General features: G+C 33.0%; 1 protein-coding gene across 1 annotated transcript; it reads left to right on the forward strand.

Moving 5' to 3' along the window:
* Nucleotides 1–5,718: 5,718 nt before the first annotated feature.
* Nucleotides 5,719–14,849, forward strand: LOC111696103 (homeobox protein EMX2). The gene is made up of 3 exons (XM_023465644.1): nt 5,719–6,708; nt 9,353–9,522; nt 14,436–14,849. Exons 1-3 carry the CDS (start codon nt 6,006–6,008, stop codon nt 14,592–14,594), a joined length of 1,032 nt encoding a protein of 343 aa, XP_023321412.1. The 5' UTR covers nt 5,719–6,005; the 3' UTR covers nt 14,595–14,849.
* Nucleotides 14,850–15,311: the final 462 nt, after the last annotated feature.

A 15,311-nucleotide genomic window follows, 5' to 3' on the forward strand; every position in this document is an offset into this window, starting at 1 on the left:
GTATTCATGTGTAGACATTTTTAAATTGTATTCATGTGTAGACATTTTTAAATTGTATTCATGTGTAGACATTTCAAAATTGTACTCATGTGTAGACATTTTTAAATTGTATTCATGTGTAGAAATTTTTAAATTGTATTCTGTGTAGACATTTTTAAATTGTATTCTGTATAGACATTTTTAAATTGTATTCATTTGTAGACATTTTTGAAATTGTATTCTGTGTAGACATTTTTAAATTGTATTCTGTGTAGACATTTTTGAATTGTATTCATTTGTAGACATTTTTAAATTGTATTCATGTGTAGACATTTTTAAATTGTATTCATGTGTAGACATTTTTAAATTGTATTCTGTGTAAACATTTTTAAATTGTATTCATTTGTAGACATATTTAAATTGTATTCTGTGTAGACATTTTTAAATTGTATTCTGTGTAGACATTATTAAATTATAATTTGATCAAGGATCGTTAAATTTTCAAAAATTTGTACAAAAATATTTCTAATCAGCTAAGAAAAAGAAACATAGATATTATTTTCAAATTTGATTTTGCCGCTCGCGATGAATTGTAATTAAACTTAACATTTAACATACAGGGTTAACCACAAAGGATGAGACTGTAAAGACAATATGATGATCCCCAGGTTAAATAAAGTCTTTCTGCAAAGAAAGAAACACGTATTACATTCCAGGGAATCATGAATATGTAATTTCAGGATATAGATATATATAAAAATGTAATCAAATGTTTTTTGGGTAAAATTTAACAATATTATCTTATGATTATCAATTCAATTCACTTTAGAGGATTTACAGTGACCTGCCACACAAAAATGCGCCAATAATTAGATATCAATAACTTTACATTATTGTTGTCAACAAGAGAGAGGTGATGAGGTAGAATGGAGGAGGCGCGGATACAATTTATATCTCGTGTTTGCATCCTTTTCACATTGAATTCTTCTTCATTGTCCCGAAATAATAGCTCCGATCACCCCTTTGTGACACAAAATGTCGTAATTTTGCGCTAATTCCGGATGGAATGCCGCGGCGCATTGTTCTGTTGATTGGTAAACAGCGCCGCGCAGCGACAATATTCATAACTTCATACCGCAGGGGATTATCTGATTGACAGCTCGGCTTATCCCAATAGAAACGTGGCAGTAAAGGGGGCCCCAACACGCTTCAACAAGTTTAAACATTGGTTTCACATTTTTTCTGTGATTAGATATCTAACTTTGCATAACTGGATTACTTGCCATATAATTACATTAGTTTTCAGTTGTCGAACCAGAGTACTTAAAACATTCCTGATGTTATGATAACAATTTGGATAATCTTTTTTTCTATTTTCTAACATTTTTTCGATTGAATAATACACGCAGAGAGTTTGATATTCAAAAACAATGTATTTATACATTTTTTTTCTATTATCTTAAGAAGCCTTATTATTATTATTATTCTTANATACTATGTGGTTAACTCTGTAAATGGATAAAATGTCTCATACTATGTGGTTAACTCTGTAAATGGATAAAATGTCTCATACTATGTGGTTAACTCTGTAAATGGATAAAATGTCTCATACTATGTGGTTAACTCTGTAAATGGATAAAATGTCTCATACTATGTGGTTAACTCTGTAAATGGATAAAATGTCTCATACTATGTGGTTAACTCTGTAAATGGATAAAATGTCTCATACTATGTGGTTAACTCTGTAAATGGATAAAATGTCTCATACTATGTGGTTAACTCTGTAAATGGATAAAATGTCTCATACTATGTGGTTAACTCTGTAAATGGATAAAATGTCTCATACTATGTGGTTAACTCTGTAAATGGATAAAATGTCTCATACTATGTGGTTAACTCTGTAAATGGATAAAATGTCTCATACTATGTGGTTAACTCTGTAAATGGATAAAATGTCTCATACTATGTGGTTAACTCTGTAAATGGATAAAATAAAACAAAACCATTTTTTAATTAATCGTATTGAGACAAAGCTCAATAAATCTGTCCACCAATTAACCTACATTTAAAGACAACGATAAAAAATAAAAAATTTAATTCGTTCAAAATTTCGATTTTTTTCAGATATATTTTAAATTAAAAAAAAATACTTTTTTGAATTCCCATATTTATCCCTGGCCGGCAGCAATCTATTTCTAATTAATTAAACTACCTGTAAAAGTATGCGTGACCGAATGTTTAATGAAATACCAACATTTTTCTAATTTTTCACAAACTTGACATAACTTAATGATGTTCAGCTTCTTTATCTTTACATATCTAGTCAGGACAGGGCAGGCGCAACAAGGACGGTGGGGGGATTGGTTCATCGCCCCCAACACTCTTTTCGCTTCCCGGGCCCCTCATCACAATTTTAGGCTTTTTATTTTTATATTTAAAGAAAGTGTTCACGAAATATTTTTATATTTAAAGAAAGTGTTCACGAAATATTTTTATAATTCAAGAAAATGTTCACGAAATATTTTTATATTTCAACAAAGTGTTCACTGTTTGAAATTAATTGTTAATAAAGGAATTGAGTCTTTGCCACTAACTCTGATTGTCTATTTTCAATATCTTTGCAACCCAATGTTTACAAGAGATAATTAGCCATCTGAAGATATGTTATTGTTTTCATTGTAAAAATGACATAGTTTGTAAAATATAGAGTGATAGTTGGGTTGGAAGGAATATAATCATGAAATTATTGTTTTTAAAGTGGTATGTTCAATTTTCAACGGTACTATTAATTTAAAACTATGTCTAGCAGATCACTATAGCTTCAGTAGAAGTAAATATTTCCATTTACTGAAAGCGCCGATTGCAGGATTTATCTCTAGTTGGATAATGAGATAGATAGAAAGATAGCTGTTACCGCTATGCAATTTCTATTGGTTCAGAATAGACACCAAATACGTGACTGAACCCTGATTGGATCATGCTCTAATGGACTCGGCATTCTAGAGTGGGATGAAGGAACTTTTATTGTTTTTTTAGATGTAATTGATTATTTTCAATTGTGGATTCTATTGTACTACGTAACTTCTGCATTTTTGCATCAGAACCATAGAAGAAAATTGTTAGAATTTAACACTTCTCACTCTGAGAACAGTTAATAGAGTTCCATTGTGAATAAGCCATGCAAATCTTTAATCGAAGCCTGGTCCTTTTAAGTATTGTAAAGTTCTATGGTTCATTTAAGTACTGTAAAGTTCTATGGTTCATTTAAGTAATGTAAAGTTCTATGGTCCTTTTAAGTATTGTAAAGTTCTATGTTCCTTTTAAGTATTGTAAAGTTATATGGTTCTTTTAAGTATTGTGAAGTTCTATGGTTCTTTTAAGTATTGTGAAGTTCTATGGTTCTTTTAAGTATTGTGAAGTTCTATGGTCCTTTTAAGTAATGTAAAGTTCTATGGTTCTTTTAAGTAATGTAAAGTTCTATGTTCCTTTTAAGTATTGTAAAGTTCTATGGTCCTTTTAAGTATTGTAAAGTTCTATGGTTCTTTTAAGTATTGTAAAGTTCTATGGTCCTTTTAAGTAATGTAAAGTTCTATGGTTCTTTTAAGTATTGTGAAGTTCTATGGTCATTTTAAGTATTGTGAAGTTATATGGTTCATTTAAGTATTGTAAAGTTCTATGGTTCGTTTAAGTATTGTGAAGTTATATGGTTCATTTAAGTATTGTGAAGTTCTATGGTTCATTTAAGTATTGTAAAGTTCTTTGGTCCTTTTAAGTATTGTAAAGTTCTATGGTTCATTTAAGTATTGTAAAGTTCTATGGTCTTTTTAGGTATTGTAAAGTTTTCCAATATTTTTTCTTTATTTATCTATAAAGACCTAATCGGTTTATATGAATTACCAATCCTGTGCTTCTTTACTTAATTTGGCAATCAATAGTGTTTAAATGTGGCAATTTTTATATAAATTTTCAATATTAAAATTAAACAGTATTTTGCCTTTTTATTAAGGTTTCTTTGGTAATTTTCCCACAAAAAGTTGAACTATTTAGCAAAAAAGCAAATTAACGGTTTATTTAAAATCTAAAAAGGATGAGACTTCAACGACGACCTGAAAAATTTAACAGAAAAATACATGGTTTGAATTTCGTCTTTTTTTTAATCTTTTAAAGGAACTGTGAATTTGAAAAAATCGTCCATATACCGATACTATAAGATCAATATAGCTATGGACAAGGAAGACGACAGTTTGATTCATGTTAAAATATCCCGATAAACACAAACCACAGGAAACTGACCCCTTTTACATAATAAGTTGATTTAGAAAGCACTGTTAATTTTTCGTTTTTTTGAAATTCTCATTTTTATTCATAATCAATACCTTCATACCTTCATAATATTTCTATTTCATAGCTATCAATGTCTTGTCCTATCTGTAATATTAAACAACAAGACCCAAAGCGTTTTGAATCAATAAAATATAAATTTCTTGCCCTCCCCCCATTTTTTAAAACTTAAGTCTAACTGTATATTCTGTATATTTTGTACAGTCGCCTCTAGCTGAAGTCTCATTCTTTGCGGGTAACCCTGCACGCCTGATCTAACAACGTCTGATTATGTTTCCCGACGAAATTTTCTACTAGACTTTTTGTAAGGTTTCAGTTTCTCTTTAATCTGTTAGCTGTTTGTTTATTACTGTGTTTACTTTCTTAAATTTCCTTTTATATTATTAACGGGGCGGAAAGGGGAAAACACAAAACAATCTTATATTGTGTACAGTGTACACGCATGCTGTAAAACGGTACATGCCATCTTAAAGAGACTGTCATCTAGTCAACCACACTTGTATGCGATTCCATTAGCGCCTGATCCAATCAGGGTTCAGTCATATGTTTGTTGTCTATTCTGAACCAATGGAAATAGTATGGCGGTAACATCTATCTTTCTATCTATCTCATTATCCAATCAGAGTTATGAATCCTTCATCGGCGCTATCAGTAAATGGAAATATTTACTTCTACTGAAACTATGGTGTTTAAAGTGTATCAGCGCCTTGGCTTTTGATTTTAACTCACTAGCTCACTGATACTTGTTCGCAGTCCTAGACATGTAAATTTTAGAACTAAACAGCAATTTTTCTTAGTTTTAGTTCTTGTAATTACTAATTAGCAGAACTCTCATAGATTTTTGTGTTAGCGCTTGCAATTTTTAGTGACCTTATCTAAATTAAGACGTGTATGTTCGATTCACAACAACAAATGAAGAAGATAAAGTCGTTTTTTATCTTTTGACCCCGTTTAAATCTCTCAATTTACTTATTTATCTCTTTCATGCACAAATTCGTCAGTAACTTTAATTTTTCAAAGAGAAACTACATTTTAAAAATTTTTGCCCCAACAAATCGGATATTCAACTCTTAGAATGGAGGGCAACTTAAAAGTACGTCGACGCTCCTTTTAAGTTATGTTTATTGCAGGTATCACCGTTTGTTTGTTATTGAAAACAGATACAACCAATCAGTGCTAAATTTCCATGTTTGAGAATCTAATGAAATATCATCTCCATTTGTGGAATGCGTGTACCTTGCGGCCCTGTTGGATACCAAATCATCAACCAAACCCCGGCTTGATATGTTTGTTTAAAAGATGCTGTGACTGGCGGTAATTCTGACTCTCTGGCGGCACCCGGTGGCCAATCAGGAGGCAGTATACGCGACTCTCTCGGTTTGCCTAGGTCACTAATAGGGTTCATTTGAGCGGGTTTGTAGATGGCTGAGATCATAGTTAGAGACAGTTAGCGGTATTCAGCTCAACACTGTACACTGTAGAGAGTCTGCCCGTGCTTGATTACCCGTCCTGCACTCTCTCTCTCTCTCTCTTAGTCAATTATTTGTGAATTAGTTTAGCTTCTACCTTATATCAGGAAACATTAGAAATCTATCATTGATCCTCCCTCCGAACCTTCATCAGCTTTAAGCAGGATTGCTGTGAATGTGATCTTTTGAGGATAGTTTAGATCGTGTAATGTTGCAATGACAGTACTGAATATGTCTCTTTATTCTTCTCCTCATCATTCTCTTCTCTCCTCCTCCCCCTCCTCCCCATCCATCCTCTCCCAAACCCTCACAGCTCGCTCCACCTCCTCCCTCCTCGCTAACCCGGGATCCAAGAGCAAACTTGGATTTTCCATTGATTCAATCGTCGGCGAGAACAATTCCCGCCGATCCATGTCACCCAGATGCCCGTCGCCAATCGCCGCCCGATCACCTCGAGATCGTTCTCCAATTTACAGAGTTAGATCACCGTCAAGATCGCCCGATTACAAAAGATCTCCCTCTCCTGGTCTGAACTATTCCAGATCTGATTCTCCTCCGTCCCCCTCCCTCGTGATGCGTCCTATCCCCACATCCCTCTCCTCCTCCTCCCCCTCCCTCCTTAACCCTCAATCCTACCTAGATCAACTGGCCTCATTAAAAGCGTTCTATGAGGCTCGAGGAAACCAAGAAAACTCGCCTCCTCCTCATCCTCTTCTCCCACCCTCTCTTGGACTTCATGGACTCCATCCTATGCTCTCAGGTCTACCTAGACACGGATTACCTGGTATGTTGAACCTACCCGGAGCAGGATCTGGTTTACCTCCACACCTATCCGGAGGAGGGAGTGGTTTACCTCCCCATCTACCTAGAGAATATCCTCTTTATCCTTGGTTTATAAACAGACACAGATTCCCAGGAGGTAAAATTAACTATTTAACAAACTAGAGACTTTTTTGAACTGGAAGCGTAGTTTTAAGTGACCCTCCTTGCAAAGATACCAATGCCCGAGTTACGACAATACTCTTGAGAACTTAATCTGATTCTACTCGAAAAGTGTGTCTTTTTTGTGAATTTTACGGAGAACTATTTTCCGTTTTAAAATAGTCTTTTTGTAAAAATCTATTTTTTTTTGCGTGAAATCTTCAAACATTTTGTTATTTTCCCCTAAATTTCGTTTTTAATATGAATATTTGTACTTTTTAACTCTTTCTTGTCAATCTTTTATTCTCCTAATCTCAAATCCATTAAAAATCCTTCAATCGTTGATTTATTTAATTCACATAGATCCAGACAGCTATATGACAAGTTGCATAATTCTGAGATTACTTTAAAGTCTTGTTTTGTGTAGTCCTAGACATGTACATTTTAAACTATTAAGAAACTGGTTTTAGTTTTAGTTCTTAAGAAGTAATTGGCAGAATTCTCATCGATTGTTGCGTTAGAGCTTGCAACCTTTGGACTACTGTGGGTTTATCTAAACTTGAATTAAAAAATCTTTTTTCATGAAGATTCATTCTCTAAATCCGTGTTTTGGAAAAGTTTTAATGATTAAAACATTAAACATTTATCATTAAGATACAATATCTCCATTGTCGTGTATCTTGACCTTGTAATCAGATTTCATGTTCAATATCAATAAATCCACGAACCATTATCCGTCAAATCCAGGGGTAGAATTGAATTGACAGATTTTCTATGTTTGGTTGGAAAACCACCCGATTTAGATCATTTTGACATTTTTCATAGACTCTATCTGCAGACCTAAATCCAAGTTAATGATTCCGACCATTTATCATATTTTTATTTTAAATACACGCGCATTGAGAATACATTGTATTGGGATCATATATGGACAAAATGGTGGCTCAAGATCCAGTTCCACGGTTTAGGTTTGGTTTGGTACAAGATGGGAAAAGTAGATGGCGCGCTATCTTGTATCTGTCTTGTCACACAAACACATATCTTTCTCATGGTCAGTCACAGTAACACAGGGGCAAATAGCAGGCATTATGGCATGCAGAGGTATGCAGGGGGTTGATTAGGTATTGATAACGTTGTGTTAGACCAACCTATCCAAATTTACCGAGCACATATTAATCTGAGAGAATTAGCTGTGGTATATCAGCAATTACAACAGTGTCTGTACATAAATAAGCAAAAATCTGTCCCCCTTGGTCAGTTCAAGTTTAAATAGTAATGTTGTGAATCGGGCATTGCATAGAGGTTCACTTGAAATTAAGCTTACAGTCCTTTAAAGTACTTCTTACAGTCAACAAAACTTACAAACGAGCCTTTCAAAGCAAGGAAATGGAGATATTTTAATTCTTTGCATTGAAGTAACAAAAACCATTTTGAAAATTTGATATTTAGAGAAAAATAGTTGAAAACATAGCTGAGATAATGGAGGACTGGAATGATACAATAATTTGTAGGTTTGAGACAAAACTACAATAAACAAACAATATAAACTTTCAAAATCATATAATTTGTAATTCTTACGATCATTTACACAAATAGGACCAAAATATAAGATTTGTTTCAAAGATTCTTCTGTTATTTGATAAAATCTAGATTTACAAAAATTAGAAACGCTTTACAGTTGGTTTGCAAGAAACGATAAGTTAGACCAAAGTGTAGGACAATAAGTCAGGGGACAGTAATTAACCCCCCCCCCTGTGTTTCAAATATTCAACCTAACGCTTTAAAACAAACACCACAAAACTTGAAGGCAAGAATTTTTTTCAGGGAGAATGAAAAAAAATCAGAAAAAACCTAAGTTGTCCAACACTTACAAAAAAATTGGCATAGGCTCAAAAAAAACTATTTACTTTTTTAGATTGCTAATTGATGGTGGTTTCTGACTACTTTTACATCTTCCCTATGTACAGCCCCCCCCTCCCCCCCGCTGTGTGACCTAAGTCCAGTAATTGTATACAGACTGGTCAATACAACACAACATTGGCAGAACACTCATTTGTTTTTCACAAATACAGAACACACGGGACATCACAATAAATATTCTTTACAAAAAAAACAGAAAATTAAAAAAAATATGGATTTCTTTTTTAAAATGTTTGCCTTTCATTTCTACAGTTTATTAAGCCGAATACAGTTTTTTTTTTTGAGAATTCGTTTATAGATCTTAGAGATAATTAGTTAAAACCACTAGGACATAGAGACCATTCAGTCGTTAAAACCAAGCATTAGTTTATTAAACTGCGAAATCCTAAATACCTTTATTGTACACAATGATATATATTGTGCATAAGGATGTACATACATATCTCTGTTAATGTATGCTTTGATAAATCTCTGTGTTTGCCTTTTGGAAACTCTCTAATACCATGTTAAATGCATGGAACTCTCGCTAATCCCATGTACATGGAGCTTTCTAATCCCATGTTTATGTACAGAACTATCTCTAATCTTTGTTTATTTACAGAACTCTCTCTATAATCTATGTTCATGTACAGAACTCTATCTAATCCTATATTTATGTACAGAAGTCTCTCTTTAATCTATGTTTATGTACAGAACTCTCTCTAACCCTATATTATGTGCAGGTCCACAGTTCCCTGAATTTCTTCTACCTTTCCGTAAACCTAAGAGAATAAGAACTGCATTCTCTCCCTCACAGCTTCTAAAATTAGAACAAGCTTTTGAGAAGAATCAATATGTCGTCGGTCAAGAGAGAAAAGAACTGGCCAAGTCATTAAACTTGTCAGAAACACAGGTAATAAAGTCATTTAACTTAATTAAAAGTGCGAGGGGGGGGAGGGTGAAAGTGAAAATAATAATAATAATATAGATAACTTGCATATTTTGGCTCCTATCAATGCTCATAAATCAAAACTGACAAGATTCAACTATTATTGGTTTTCAATGGTATACACATACATGATACAGTGAGACCAATTAAACTGTGAAATAAGATGACATTTCAGCAATTTGTAATTTGATGTAGAAATAATTTCCCAATAACTGAATTGGTGTGTGTGCACACATGGATTTTACGGTTCTGTCAATATTCCAGAAAACTGTGACTTTCGATCACAATTTGACCCATTAAACATAATTTTTAGCCTTTTTTCTTAAATGCTTTTTCGTCGCCATATGCATTTTAAATGAAAAAGTATAAAAGAAACAAATCTGTAAGGTAAAATATTATTGAATTATAGACCAAAACAAGTTTCATTTCGAATAGAAGAAACCGAATGCTGCTTACTCTGGTTAGTCCGGGGTGTGCACTGCAATAGACCTTTTAAGATCCTAACTTGACACTTACAGTCGTCTTTTTACTCCACAATTTTAAGGGGTCCACTGTACTAGAAAAACTAATGCTTGTTTGACCTATTAAAAAAATAAGGTCTGATGGTTTAAATGTATTAATTAATTTTAAGTTTCTAGAGGTACGTTAATTTAGTTTGACAAATGATTTAAACTAGAAGAACACGATGTCCAATTATAATAATGAACATAAACACGAAATCAACGAAAACATTTGATTAAAACTTCACAATAGAATTTGAAATATGTAAATGTTTTCATGTTAATTTAAGTTTTTTTATCAATTTTCTTAAACGTCTTATTCGTTCGAAAAATAAGAATGATCTTGCATATTTTTTATCGCTTCAACGTAGAATTTTCAGATATTATTCAAGGATTCCTGATTTAAGATTAAATCTCTCTGCCTGCCTAAATACCTAAGCGTATCGCATGAGATCTCAATTTTGATAATTTATGCATGAATCCAGGCAGCTATGCAGCTAGGTAGATAGGCAGCTTGGTATACACATATCATCACACGACTCGAATTTAATTTCTTCATTTAAAATTTTCTTTCTCCCATGTACTCTATAAACCTATTTTGCGTACATTTATATTTTCCTGTGATGTATTATTAACATCAAAATAATAATTAACAAAGTTGGGTATTTTCTTAAAGGGAGTGTTCGCGAAAAATGAAAGGGGGTTTAGACTTAATGCGATAAAAAAGCGCCTTTGATCGCTACTAATCTTATTTCTATCTGTTGCGTCTATGAGGAGAAAATTTCATTTTTCGCAAACACTCCTTTTAAGAACGCCGAGTTTGTTTTTATACTGTTGTTTAAATTGATCTCAAACTGAGAAGTCTTGATACGTTACAGAATAATGTACGCAAACCCTATTCCCCATACCTTGCCTCTCTTAAATTTTGGTGTAAATATCAGCTTTTTCGGGTTAAATTGTTTAAAAGAAAAATTTATTTAGAAATTATACTAGTTTCTGATTGGACTAAATCCCTTAAACATCCCCACAGCTAGATTGGGTTGAGGGGGGGATGGGGGGGGGGTTGGATCAAGTTTAATGCATTCTAATGTAGGGGAGGGAAGAGAAAGGGGGAGGGATAGCTGAAAGATTTCTTTAGTCTAGATTATAAATACTAGGCTTTGAGCCAAATTTTAATGCATTTTACCGTAAAGGAAATTGCCATAAACAATAGTTTTCTAACTTCCTATATCTTCGCAACCTGGTTTTAGGGACTCGAAACTTTTGAAAAAAGAACTTGAAAATTTCTAGGAAAATTTCTAGGAAAATTTTTAGGAAAATTTCTAAGAAAATTTCTAAGAAAATTTCTAGGAAAAAATATTACGATCAAAACGAAGCTGGAATAAATTTACATTTTTAACAACATATTTTTCTCTACTAAAATATATTTACTTAATATGATTTAAAAATTTCTTGATTAAGGTCATATTGCTATATTTTATCTTTTCTTGATCTATTGTGCATACCCTCCCCCCTCCCCCTCTCCTTCCCATTGAAAGCGTATAAATGCCTAAAAGTCGTGGCTTAAATTTGTCCTCCAATGGGATTTATTCTGAACCCCTCCCCCTTGTATTGGTAGAGATAGGGGGGGGGGGCATTGTCGACTTATCCCCCTGACACGTTAATCCCTGAATACGAGGTGATCATACCCCTCCAGCCCCCCCCCAAGCCTCTCTACCCTCTTCAACCGTGGTTTAATATAAAAAAAAACAGTGGATCACTATGTAAAACATATTTAAAAAAATCAATGTTTAGAATCCTTAAGCATTGATTTTTTTTAAAAAATCTTTCTTTTATGTTCTTAGAGACCGTTATTTGGTGAAGTTTTTTCAAACTATACAAATTTGTTTTTGAGGAGGATTTGAAGAAAGATCGTGATGTTTAGAAAAAGGTTTAAATGTTTGAGAAAATCCGCTTAAACATGAAGAATAGCTTTCAAGTTTTTGTTCTATGGGCGCGGCGCTAAATGTTAAGTGTTATGGGCAAATGAAGAAAATTGGCAAGATTATCAAAATTTCTTTTATTTATCCAATAAGGAAACAAAGTAGAATATAGCGAAAACAGAAAAAAATGAGAAAATAAGAAAGAGAACTTTTTCTTTTTAAAGTAAATTAAAATCTCGAATGTATGGAGGAGAGAGTATTCAAATAATGGTTAAGTTATTATAGTAAAACTGTTTTCGAACCTTCTTTCTCTTCATACCCCATTAGGCCCTTTGACCCGTACGCACCCCTCTTATAAATCAAGATAATTTATTCAATGTTTAATGTTTATGTTTATGCTTGTTCAGAAAAATCGTCATTTCCTGGCAACCCCATTTCTTACATTTATCAAAATATTTATTCATTTCCACTTCCGCGCATTTTTTCTCGATGTGATTATTCATTTTCTGGGAAAAGGGGAGTAATCAATTTTCCCCATTTTATACCCCCCCCCCCCAATCATGTAATAATAGAGTCTGATAAATCTACTGTTAAATCTGAACCTGCTTAAACAACGCTAGACATATTTGGAAAGTCATTGTCGTAAAAATAACCATCAAATGACACATAGTTAGGGGGGATTGATCAGATTAGAAAATACTGGATCCTGATTGGTTGGCTGGATCCCAACACGGACTCCTATTGGTCGGGAGTTAATCTACCGTAATAGCCGGTACGGACCAAATATGCCCAGTGACACATTCAGCCAAGCGTTTTAATTCTAGCATCCCCCCTCCCCCCCTAACTCCACATTCACGACCCCTCTTTTATATCTAGAGGGGTGTTATAAACAGACAAACTGAGGAATATTTTTATTTAAATAACGTAAACCCCCTCCCCCCCCTCTATGTTTAGATGCCTTAAGTACTTCATTTAAAATGGGTGCATTTGAGAAATTTCAAGTTTACGATTTTCTACATGAAGATGTAATTTTCCAAGGCTTTACTCTGCGCGCACAATGCGCACGTAAATGTTTGCGCACTGCGTCACTGAGCGCTCAGTGCATAAATTATCTGATTCTTATCTTTATTTGACAAATATGAGAGTCCGCGCCTAGCTTAATTCACCTTTAAACATGACAGACAGACAACTTTCATAAACAGCCCCAGACAGATATATTAACAGATAGTTAGACAGATATACAGACAGATATATTAACAGATATACAGACAGATATATTAACAGATATACAGAAATATATATTAACAGATAGTTAGATAGATATACAGACAGATACATTAATAGATAGTTAGATAGATATACAGACAGATACATTAATAGATAGTTAGATAGATATACAGACAGATACATTAATAGTATAGTTATAATAAAATACAGATAGATGGACATACAGATAAACAAAAAACTTCAGAATTTAAATTTTAAAATATCAAAGGCATACGGTATCAGGTTGTAAAGATATAAGAATACTAAAGTTAGAGCACACATTTCGATTGACCAGCCTATTTATTCAAATAAAGAATTAAGAATTAAACTATTTTTAAGCACTCCCCGGCCCCATTCCCTCCAGTTTAGTATTCAGTGCACCCTTTCCCGGCGAGTATGTTATTTGACTCCTTCTTATTTTAACGTTAATTTAGCAAAATCAATAAATATTTTATATTTTACGCGACTTTACAATGTACGTACACTGTACGTACAGTGCACTGTTTTTCATTGCAATTGAACCGTAATTTGATATTTTTTATCGAAAAAGTTAATGTTGGATTTGCAAGGGTACAATGGTTTCCAGAAAACTTAGGGATAATTGTTGTCTTTGTTATTACCTTATGCTAAAAAATGGTGGATTTTCTAATTTGTTATAATTGATAAATATTTCTGCCTAGAAATATTTCATTTATGTCATTTTAGAATAAAAAGAAAGACAAAAGACGAAAATCTTCCACTGTTTCTGGTTACCACTGTATTATGTGAAGTGACCCATTTTGAATATTGAAAACAAAACAATGCCGCACTACATAAACCCTACATTGTTTATTGTTGTACAACGTTCTGAATGTAACAAACAAGCTATAAATCAAATAATTCCCGTTTTCACCAATAAACAAATAAAATGGCGAGTCTTGACAGTTTTAAAACATCTGCATCACACACTACAGTTTTTATATTAAATCTATTTACTAGATGTCATATTTATCAAGTTAAAGATTGTCATAATGATTATTAATATTATAATTATTGTTATTATTATTATTATTATTATTATTATTATTATTATTATTATTATTATTATTATTATTATTATTATTATTATTATTATTATTATTATTATATTTATTATTATTAATATCATTATCATTATTACTATTATTACTAAAATTTGTAATATTTCTAGGTAAAAGTTTGGTTCCAGAATCGGCGGACAAAGCATAAACGTGAGGAAACTGAGGCGGATCAAACAGCTGCCTTAAAGGGAGGGGCGGAGGGATCCGCCCAACACACGATGATCGAGGAGGAGGAGGAGGAGGATGAAGAGGATATTGATTGCGAATAAGTGATCAAATATTTCTCAATCGATTCATCCTTCTGGTCGATCTATTCTTCCAAGCGATCCATCCTTCCCAGCGATCCATCCTTCCCAGCGATCCTTTCTTCCAAATGATCCCACATGTAAATCGATCCAGCCTTCCTATATATCTATCCTATTTGCGATCAATCCAAGCTTTCGATCAATCCAAATAGATTCTAGTACAATAGATGGCAACGTAGAATTTGTACACTCACAGTACAGTTGTATTCTGTCGTCACAAGTGTCAATTCAGTTTTTGTGTCCGACAAAATCATCAATAATAGTGATAATTTTAGATTAAAGTGCTTTTCTTACAGTGAAATAACTGCAATTTTATGTGTTCTTTAGTCTCTGTTTTAACACTTTTTTATTTAATCTTGGAAAACATGTCAACAAATGTGAGACAATTTCGTTTTCCTTGTTATATTTGACTCTTGTGACGTTGTGTATAATTGGTTCATTTATATGTTGCCACCTATTGTAATTGATAATCTATTTGGATCAATCCAACCTTCCGTTCTATTTATCTCTTCGATGGATCGAGTCTCAGAACTCTAGAAATAAAATTTTACTATCTTGTGATAATTTCATCTAAAAACTGCAGTCGGACAAACTTTATAGCTGCATAAAAAACTGCAATAATTAAACTGCATGAAAAATTGCAATTATTATTGCAATTCAGACTACCACGGAGTGAATCAA

This window comes from Eurytemora carolleeae, unplaced genomic scaffold (assembly GCF_000591075.1).
Source record: "Eurytemora carolleeae unplaced genomic scaffold, Eaff_2.0 scaffold203, whole genome shotgun sequence".
NCBI lineage: Eukaryota > Metazoa > Arthropoda > Copepoda > Calanoida > Temoridae > Eurytemora > Eurytemora carolleeae.